Here is a 10,184-nt window from a genome sequence, read left to right as displayed (position 1 = left end):
GAAGCACACTTCAAGCCTACGCCACAAATCCCCACTTCCCCTTCCCCCCGGGACTAGCCCTTCCCAGAGCGGCCACACTTTCCGCTGCAACGCAACACAAGCCCCACCACCAAGCCTGTTCCCCGCCTCAAAACACACGCAATACGTGCGCATCACCCCCGTGCACACCTTCTACCTCCTTCTCAATGACCTCCGTCCCCTTTAGTTCCCTTTTAGGGGACGAACCCCCTCAACAAACAGAGGAGATGAACCTCAGTAGACGTTCAACAGCGCCTGCAGTCTTGGGTCGCCTCTCAACTTGGCGTCCAGTTCGTAGTACTTGTGCAGCGCCTGCTCCTCGTGGCGCCTTAGCCGCCTCTCCAGGATATGGATCCGGAACATGGACTCCTCCGTCTGCCGCTCGTACTCTTCCTCCTCTGCAGCCGTCATCTGGTCGCGGTCGCGGTGGAATGTCTGCTGCCGCTTGGCCAGGGCGGCGGTCTCCTCGTCCAAACGGGCCTGGTTCGACGGTTGAATGGAGGAAGGGATTCCAGGGCGGTGTGATCACGTGGGTGCGTGTGTGCTTGATGGCGCGTGTTATGATGTGTATTTCGCGGTCTTTACCCAGCCACCTCAAGCCCGGGTTATCACAGGTGCACACGTGCAAGACACACATACATACACACACCAACCCATCCGCACTCGTAATAAGTCTTCTTCACCTACCTCACCCATCCGCCCATCCATTCAATACCTCCTCCTTCCCACCTGGATGATGTTCGCTCGCTCGATTAGGCGGTCCTTGAGCGCCTTGAGCGCCTTCTCCCGAACCTCCAACGCCTGGGTGCGGGTGAGCTGTTGGGTGCCCAGCAAGGTCGGCAGGAAGGGGGACAGGTAGTCGTACGCCGCCTCTGCCGCTTCCTCCTCCTCCTAAAGAACAATGGGAAGGCAAAGCAATCGTATGAAAAAGAGGGGAAGTAAAAGGGAGGTGGTGGAAAGAGGGGGGAGGAGATGAGGATTAGCATCGTAGCTGTAGGCCCTTAGCCAACGGGCTGGGAACATTTTGGAATTGTGGGGTTTCACTGGTGATGATAGGAGCGTGAATGGTTGTTGTGCTGAGTTCTCGTTCTCGTTCCGTCTAGAGTACGACCGCGCCGCCACCGTCGCCACCGCCAGCGCCACTTCCAGCAACATTTCACGACGAATCTCAGCACCGTGGCACACACCATCGTGGTGGTTCGGAGCTAGCCGTACAATCCACCCACATATCAATTGCCACCACTGCCATGCCGTACCTCCTCGCTCTCCTCCGCCTTGATCCGTACGATGTCGTAGTACGGCGTTTCCAGAGTGATATTCTGCTCCTGGTTCGTACGGGTACGGGTGATCTCCGAGATCTCCCACTCACTATCCCGTACCGACTGAAGACAGTCCTTCTCCGCCACCAAAAGAGCGCTGTACTCCTCGAGCAGCGCTGCCGGCTGTGGCCGCGGCGCCAGAGGATCCACCTGCGTACGGAGTACGAGACGTACGAGTAAATAACTTGCTACAACTGTACGAATGTGTACGAATGATAACATGCAATAAATATAAACTGAAAGCGTGTACGAACGCCTTCTTCCCCCCCCATAAAAAACACCCTGAAAAAACACAAATTCTACCCTCAGACCATCCCCCTTCACCGCAGCAGGAGCTGCTCACCTGCACGATTTGGCTCTGACCATCTTTCGTAAACGAGCGGCTGGAGTTGGTGATGCGGTTCGTTCCGAAGTGGTACTCCACTCTCATGCGGCCCTCTGTCAGGTAGTACACGCGTTTGGCGACATCCACATCCGCCGACAGAGCGGGGTTGCGAGCGAACTTCTCCGTCATCTTGCGGATGGGCAGCATGCGCTTGTCGCCCCCCCGGTTGCGTGTTTTGCGTGTGCGGCGTGCGGCGTCCCTGCGGGACAGGGTCACGTTGGGCGGCGGCGATTAAAAAATTAGGACGGGTGGGAGAGGAAGAGGGAAAGGAGGAGGAGGAGGGGGAAAGTGGCAGGAAGGAGGATATTTGTCGGCAGGTAAGACAGGAAAGGGGGAGGAGGGATCTAAGAGGAGAGAGAAGAGCTGTCGATGAACTGAGACAACATGGCGCCGGTGATGGAGACACGTGGTCTCACCGCACTGCCCAGTCAACCTTTCAGCAGTTCGGTCAGCAGTAAAAGTAAAAGCCACTACCTCTCGAGCTACCGCCACCGCCGCCAGCAATCTTGAAAAGAGAGCTTACATTACATACATACATACAGACATGCAGACAGACAGACATGCAGACATAGAAAGCCCCCACACCCCCATCAGGAAGCTCCTAAACATCAACCCCTCCACTCAGGTCGAAGAATCAGTTCACTCACTCCTCCGGGTCGCCCTCTGCGGCTCCCGCTGCCTCAGCACCACTGCTCCCCGGAGGTGCTCCAGGGGCGCCTCCCCCACCCGCTGCTGCTGCTGCGGCGGCGGCGGTGGCGGCGTCCTCAGTGTAGGTGGCGCTGCGGTACACCAGGCGATCGTCGCGCCCCAAAAAGTGCTCTATGATCTTGCGGTTCTGTGTGTGTGTGTGTATGTGTGTGTGTGTGCGCGTGTTCGCGTCGGGGGGTTTGGTCAGGGATAGGGGGAGGACAGGGGCCGGGGGTTGAGGATTATAAGGATGCGGCAGAGAAGGAGTTAAAAACGGGTGGTGAAAGGGTTAGGGAAGATAGAAACACACCCAACCGGCAAACCACATTTTACATAACGTGACACAAGCCGTGTCACGAAGGATTTCCTTTTTATTAATTTTGAAATTGTAATTGAGAACATGAAAGTTGGGAGGGATATGTGCGGCATCCCATGTCGTACTGTCGTACACGCAACCGTACACAGACAACCTTATTACCTCGAGCTCCTCCCGCTTTTCCAGGCCATCCAGCCGCGCCGCGGCATAAAAGTTGAACACGCGACGGTCGTTCTTGACGGTGAGGATGTCCTTGAGGGCAAAGGCACTTCCGCGATCAAACAGCTCAATGGTAGTGTCCTGCATGCCGTACGTTCCGTACGCATCGTACAGCAGCGGAGTCCCCGTGCATTGGTATTAATTGCAAAAAACACGCGTCCTGTGGTCATTCCTCCTTTATGAAGTATAAAACGCTACGTCAGCCGTGGCGGGAGCAGCTTCGTTGGTGGGGGAAAGAGGCGGCGATGACTCTATGGCGAGCGCAAGCCAAGAACCTTGCTTTAGACTTCAGGTCATTTGATGCCATGTCTGGTGCTAATTCCATACGGATGTACGAGAATGTAAGAACCGCACACGCACACATACTTTATCGAGGCTACAGCTATACGTCGCAACAGCGACACCGCGAACCGACCTCTCCCCCTCTCCGCACCTTTTGTGGGTAGACCCGGCGTTCTCTCAGCTTGTCGCGCCGGCGTGTGAAGGTCTCCCGGATCTCCGTTACGGTGGTTCGCTCGTCGTCCGCGTACAGCGTCAGCTTCTCCACCATGCCGTCCCAGCGGCTGCAGTCGCCGAAGCGAGCAAAGATTTCGTGCTGGCATCGCCGATACAGAGTTAGCTTGACGCCCTGAGGAAGGTGGGGGTGGGTGGGGGGTGGGTGGGGGCCAGCTGTGCAGGGTTCTTCACCCCGATTCGGGCCCGAACTTTTTTGAGATATTTGCGTTTTGCCCGAAAGGAAAATTAGTGTGCCCCGGAGCATTCCGAACGGATTTTGGGCCTTTTAGAGCATTTTTTTCAGCCGTCCTAGCATATAACGAAGAATCCAGCTAATTTGTACCCCGAAAACCGCTTCAGACAGTTTCGGGGTACCCGAAAACACTCTCCGGCTGACAGGAAATTTTTCGGGGAGGGCCCCGAAAGGTTATTCAGAGGGTTTCGGACACGGCCGAAATTTTTGGGTACCCTGGTGAAGAACCCTGCAGCTGTGTTTAATAACAGGGTGAAATGTGAGTGAGGGGGAAAGGGATTCGCGGGTCATGGGTAAGTGAGCGTGTACATTATGTGGCCCCACATCTATATACCTATCGTATTCCACGTCCCACCTTCCACGTCCCCATCGTTACCCGCCTTCCACCTTTTCCCCTACCTCTACCTCCACCTTTTCCCCTACCTCTACCTCTACCTTTTCCCCTACCTCTACCTTTTCCCCTACCTCCACCTTTTCCCCTACCTCTACCTCCACCTTTTCCCCTACCTCTACCTCCACCTTTTCCCCTACCTCTACCTCTTCCTTTTCCCCTACCTCTACCTTTTCCCCTACCTCCACCTTTTCCTCTACCTCTACCTCTACCTCTACCTCTTCCTCTACCACCTCTACACTCACCCTAGGACAGCGCATGTCGAAAGCGTCCCTGGGAATGGTCAGCTTCAGCACCCAGCTGGGCGGGATGTCCGGCACCACATCCGCCTCGCCGCCATCGCCGTCCTCACCCAACCCGGCGAGCCCGTCACCGTGACCCTCAGCCGTACGCGGCGGCGTATCCGCGGCCCCGGCGCCGCCAGCACCGCCGCCGCCGCCTGGCGTCGCCAGCTGTTTTCGCTGCGCCACTCTCTGCGCCATACTCATCCCGCCCACTCCTTGAAGTCGTGTGGAGCCGCCGCCCTTGCCGCCGCCCTTGCCGAGTGCCATGCCGCCGGTGTTGACGTTACGTGTGGAGTCGTTGCGGTGTATGCGACTGGTACCCCCCTCGGCACGGAGGACCTCGGACTCCTCCGTGGCGCCCTCACTGCGGCTCTGCGGGTGAGAATAACATCCAGTATGTCGGTATGTCAGTACGTCGGTGGGTAGGTATGTCAGTATGTCGGTAGGTAGGCTTGTCGGTGGGTAGGTATGTCTGTCGGTAGGTAGGTATGTCTGTCGGTAGGTAGGTATGTCTGTCGGTGGGTAGGTATGTCTGTCGGTGGGTAGGTATGTCTGTCGGTGGGTAGGTATGTCTGTCGGTGGCTAGGTATGTCTGTCGGTAGGTTAATCACGGCGTGCGTGTAGGTTGGGGTGAGGTGGGGTCGACGGGATGGAGGGAGCACCAAGAGAGGCATAGGAAGAGAAATATGACCGATGACTTTTCGGTTTCCAATACTTCTGTCATTTTAGCCTATGATTATTTTTTACTTTGAAGCCCCGGGACCCATGCGCACACACATACACAGGCAGACAGAAGCCACGACAGTACCCCCTCGGAGAGGAAGAAGTTAAACAGGAGGTGAAAACTCCTTGACGAAGCTAACAAATACACTGCCCGCATGACGCACACGTAGTGGCAGTTTTCGGTTGGCGGTCAGTTGTGTCGGGTCGTAATTGACGGAAGGCGCGCTCATCCCTGCCCATTATCCCCATTAACCCCAAACCAGTCACTCGCTACGTAGCTACCCCGCTCAGCTCACCCTCATGCCGCGCTCCTCAAACACGGGCTCCCACTTGGACGGGTCGTTCAGGTCGTAGGAGATGTCCCTGTGGGGAAGCCGTGTGGGTTTCGGTTTCGGAGGCGCGTATTTCAGGGTGTTTGGGGACTTAGGATGGTATGCAGTTTTTTTATAGGCTGTCACGTTACTATCACTGACTTGATTCTTTAGTCACAAGCAAGGCCAAATTTGCTGACGGAATGCGGAAATACACCCACACGCGCCCATACGCGTTTTACACGCTCACAAAAATCCCACGTGCGCTAAAACTCTATTAAAAACGTTTTTAAACCTTTTTCTTAACATTTCTATAGCCTTTTCTCCTTTTCTCTAAGAAGAAAAAGTCCCTTTCCCCCCTCCCTCCGCGCTACAGCCGTCGCACTCACTTGGGGTCGGCACGGGAGTCGCTGTGCGGCTGCGGCTGTTGCAAACACACCCAAAAGTTGCGATGATTCCAGAGCATCTCGATGCCCTTGTACGGACTGTCCTGCAGCGGGTACTTGCGACCTGTTGACGGCTCGATGAACATCGCCTCCGACACGTCGCGCTTGCCGGGCAGCACCATCACCCACGCGTGGACGTACTTGCAGACACCTGCGTCGTGGTCCTCGGCGAGTGGGTCGCCGCCGCCGCCGTCGGCAGTAGCGGGCGGGTCGGCGGCTGCCGCGGCCGTCGGGTCGCCGACGGCCTCGTCGTCGGGGTTGCCGCCGCCGTCACCGGGTGTCGAGAGACGTGCGCGGTCAGCGGCGGCGGTGGCGGCGGCGGGGGAGTCGGGCGTCTCGATCCTGCCACCCTGCGGTTTTTTTAGTACGGTGCAGTACGGTACAGTACGGTGCAGTACGGTACAGTGCAAATGTCGATGAACATTCCAATAGTGTAATTACACCATGAAACACGCAGCTCATGCAGACGCCGCACCAGTCTGTGTGTGACCCGGCTGGGCTCCTCCCGAGGGTAGCATCATAAGAACACATACACCGATAGACAGACAGACAGACAGACAGACAGACAGACAGACACAGAGGCCCCTACATCCATGCACCGCACCACGGCAGCGCACCTTGAGGACTTTGCTCTTGAGGGAGGCCAGTGGCTTGACGACGTAGCGAGGTGCTCGGACTTCCACAGCGGCCCCGGCCAGAGCGCCCACAGGCAGGGCGGGGTTGGTGGTGGAGCCCTCGCCGGCGCGCCGGTGCGTGCCGCCGCCGCCGTGGCCACCGGAGCGGCCGCCAGCCGCCGCATCGTAACCCTGCGGAGGCGGGTGGGAGGGGGGGTGGGGGTAGAGACAGAGACATGATGGATGAAGATGGTGGAGATAGTGGTGGTGGTGGTGGTGGCCAAATACAGGGGGTGGGGTCGGAAGATGATGATGATGATGATGATGATAATGATGATAGTCGATTGCGTTATTCCCTTTGGCCGTTTTCCCTCCCCGGCCTATCCTTTAGCTTCCCTTCCCTCCACAATTTCCGTCTTCGCCACAAAATACACAAAGATTCAGAGGTGACAGGAAATATAATGTTTACCTTGGCCGCCGCCCCGGCGGCTGCCGCCGCCGCCGCCGCCGCGCCCTGAGCCTCCCGTTCCAGCACCGTACAGACCGTGTTTCGCTGATCGTTCTGTACGACAGCGTACGGTGCGTAGCCCATGACGACGTAGGCGTTGAAACCCACACCGATAAGCAGCGACGCGAGTACGACAGCCAAGTCGAATGAGTCACCGGCTCGCCAGTCAAGGACGGACATAGGTGAGGGGAGCGTGTCGGGCGGGTGCTGTACGGCAGGACAGTTGGGACGAGGGAGGGAGGGAGGGCGGCAGGACGGCAGAGGCAAAACGGGAAGGGGTTAGGAGGAACTAGAAAATAGAATGCCAAGTACGACAGATGCCGAGTACGATAGATGCCTTGTGCCCTCTCCCAAGGACGATCGAAAGCACACGAGGCCCGCGCCTTTGTCCGTACATCCGTACCAGTGGGTCCTCCAGCGGCTCGTACGACAAAAAATCTGCAACGAACTGCGCCGCGCCGTCCAGGTCGTACAGCTCCGTGTAAACCAGCTGACTGGCCCGTATTGTCGTACAAACAAACTTGGGGACGCCGCACTCGTTGCGGGGGGTGAGGTACAAGGGCCGGCGGTACGGATACAGTTCCTCAAAAATGCGCTGGAAGTCCTGCAGTACACGCCGTACATCACAAGAAATTAAAATCAGACTTCGAATTTCAATTAATGATCACATGACGGCTAACTCGCATCGTACATCGAAGTCGGCAGTTGACACGCGAGATGTCGCAACGGTTGAACTAATTGCGGACCGGAAAACCCGACAACTCTTAGAAAGATACAGTCTAGCGTTGTTCAACCCCTACCCTGGCTAATGAAGACCATTTATATACATACATACATTACAAACAACGCGCACACCTACCATAACACACACGCGCACACGCACAAACACCGCCAACCCCAAACCCGCACCCCCTGTCCCCCACCTGCACGTACTGCAGCACCCGGACCTCGTGAGCCGTGTGCTGTGTGAAGCTCCGTGGCATCTTGCCGGCGGTGTTGATGGTGTGCTGGACCCGCATGCGCTTGGCGTTCTTGGGCCGCAGCTCGTCCTGCGAGAAACACCCCACGGTGAAGGGGGTGTCAACAGCTAGCCAGGCAGTAGTGGGTCAGCAGACAGATAGACAGACAGACAGACAGGCGAGTAGATAGATAGACATACAGACAGATAGGCAGGCAGGCAGACACGCGAGCGAGTAGACAGACAGGCAGGCAGACAGACAGGCACCACCACCACCACCGCCACCACCACCACCACCACCACCACCACCACCGCCACCACCACCACCACCACCACCGCCACCACCACCGCCACCACCACCACCGCCACCACCACCACCGCCACCACCACCACCACCACCATCACCATCACGCACCTCAGCCAGCTGCCTGGGCTTCAGGCCCTCCAACTTGGCCGTCTTGAACACGTCCCAGAACACCAGGCCCTTCTCCGCGTCGTCGTCATTCACACGGCCCAGCGTGTTGCTGCCAAGCTGCGTGGCGTGTGTACGTGTGTATGTATGCATGTATGTATGTATGTACGCGGTTGTGCACGTGTGAAGTGCAGGGAGGGGGAAAGGCGGGAAGGGATAAAGGGAAAAAAGGAAATCGTAAACAAAATGCAAAGGACCGATTGGAAAAAGGGGAGCGAGTGGAGGATGACGGGCAAAGAAATTATAACGATTTTAAAAAAAGGAGAAGATGCAAGGGGCGAATTAAAGTGGCTGAAAAAACGGAAGATCACCGCGCTGGGGCGAGCTGGGGCTTAGCAGGCCCTGCGGAGAAGTCGAGTAACGGAGTGTACGGCAGAGTACGACAGGTTTGCTGAGCGCATTACGGGCGGCTGCGAATTGCAAAGTTCGCATTGGAGGAAAACCGCATTGGAGGGCCGCACCCCCTTCACCCCCCCTCCCCCTCTAACCCTCCAACCCATTTCCCGACACCCACCTGGTAAATAGAGATGGTGCCGTTACTCAGCGTTGCCGTACGGTTCTTATTGTACGGCAGCTCACTATCCCACTCGACCCACTTTGGTTTTGCGGTTGCGTACGTCTCCTGCTGGTCTCCCGGCAGGTGCACTCGAAACATGGCGTTGGACTGGGCCCCCAGCTCGTCCAAGCCGCCGAAGAGGTAGAGGTTGTCTTTGTGGACGTGGATGTGGTGGCTATGGCGGGGAGGGGGGCAGCGCCCCTCGCAAGGGATCTCCGTCCAGGTCTTGGTCTGCCAGCCGAGCCGGAGGTGTGTGGAGGAGGACGAGGACGAGGAAGATGTGAGGGGATGCGGGAGGAGGGGATGCGGTGCTTAAGAGGAGATCCATCTGGGTTCGGCCGGCTTGGTTTGGGGATTCTAGGGCTCCAGGGTTTTAGAGTTGAGGGTTAGGGTTGGGTTTAGGGCCTGGAGGAAAATATTGGCTGTGGGGAAAAATACCGCGGTGCTGCTTCTCTGTTGGGTTTAAATAACATATCCCTGGCTGATCCATGCGGCAGCCGGCGGGGGGGACATTGCAAATGCCGGAGGGCGGACCAACCTGACTGCCACCTCTACATAGTCAGGATCGGTCCTTCGGGGCCGTTTCCCCCCCTGTTTGGTGGGGTCTGTAAGCAAAATAAACAAAAACAGCAGCATGCTGTATATTTGTACCGCGCATTTGTACCGCGCATGTACCGGTGTTTGAGGCCGCCCCCCCCCTTTAGAAGACCAGAGCTACCTTCATTCCAAATCCATACCACAAATAATCCAACGCATACACACACACATGCACACACCAACACCTCACCACAAAGTCCATGACGTGCAAGTCCTCGAGCACAAAGTTGTTCCGGCCTCCATGCACAAACAGCAGGTTGCCGTGGCCGATACACAGCGCACAGGCCTGACGGGGTGAGGGCGCGGTGCCGGAGAAGGCGGGCTGGGACCACTGCCAGGCGCCAAGGTCCAGAAGAAACAGGTCGTTGGTGCGGCCGCCGATGGCATGACCGCCTGTGGACCGGGGACCACCAGAAAAATGGAAGAAATCGGGGAGTGGGCAGTGTGTTTGTGTATGTGTGTATGTATATATGTATGTATGTATGTATGTATGTATGTATGTATGTATGTATGTATGTATGACGTTGATTACACTGTGGGCTGAAAAGCCGGGGGCCCAGGGCCGAAGCACAGCGCGGGGGGCGGGTGCATACGGCTGGTTAGTCTCATGCACTCCGCCCCCGGGTCAGGCC

At 57.1% G+C, this 10,184-nt stretch overlaps 1 protein-coding gene across 1 annotated transcript in view; it reads right to left on the bottom strand.

Annotated features, from left to right (window-relative positions):
• Positions 1-252: 252 nt before the first annotated feature.
• The window catches only part of VOLCADRAFT_102618 (uncharacterized protein), a gene marked incomplete at both ends in the record, with an annotated part of 16,261 nt that continues 6,329 nt past the window's right edge, over positions 253-10,184 (bottom strand). Inside the window, 17 exons of the mRNA XM_002945600.1 lie at positions 253-498; positions 748-909; positions 1,275-1,487; positions 1,681-1,921; positions 2,370-2,557; positions 2,888-3,025; positions 3,378-3,572; positions 4,329-4,739; positions 5,387-5,453; positions 5,791-6,197; positions 6,465-6,653; positions 6,931-7,176; positions 7,373-7,573; positions 7,893-8,018; positions 8,343-8,459; positions 8,914-9,186; positions 9,743-9,945. Of these exons, the coding sequence (XP_002945646.1) occupies positions 253-498; positions 748-909; positions 1,275-1,487; positions 1,681-1,921; positions 2,370-2,557; positions 2,888-3,025; positions 3,378-3,572; positions 4,329-4,739; positions 5,387-5,453; positions 5,791-6,197; positions 6,465-6,653; positions 6,931-7,176; positions 7,373-7,573; positions 7,893-8,018; positions 8,343-8,459; positions 8,914-9,186; positions 9,743-9,945 (3,623 nt within the window). The remainder of the gene's footprint in view (positions 499-747; positions 910-1,274; positions 1,488-1,680; positions 1,922-2,369; positions 2,558-2,887; positions 3,026-3,377; positions 3,573-4,328; positions 4,740-5,386; positions 5,454-5,790; positions 6,198-6,464; positions 6,654-6,930; positions 7,177-7,372; positions 7,574-7,892; positions 8,019-8,342; positions 8,460-8,913; positions 9,187-9,742; positions 9,946-10,184) is intronic.

Source organism: Volvox carteri (assembly GCF_000143455.1).
Source record: "Volvox carteri f. nagariensis unplaced genomic scaffold VOLCAscaffold_1, whole genome shotgun sequence".
In the NCBI taxonomy this organism is placed as follows: domain Eukaryota; kingdom Viridiplantae; phylum Chlorophyta; class Chlorophyceae; order Chlamydomonadales; family Volvocaceae; genus Volvox; species Volvox carteri.
Note: the sequence above shows the minus strand (reverse complement) of the source record. Positions and strands in the feature narration are given on the sequence as shown.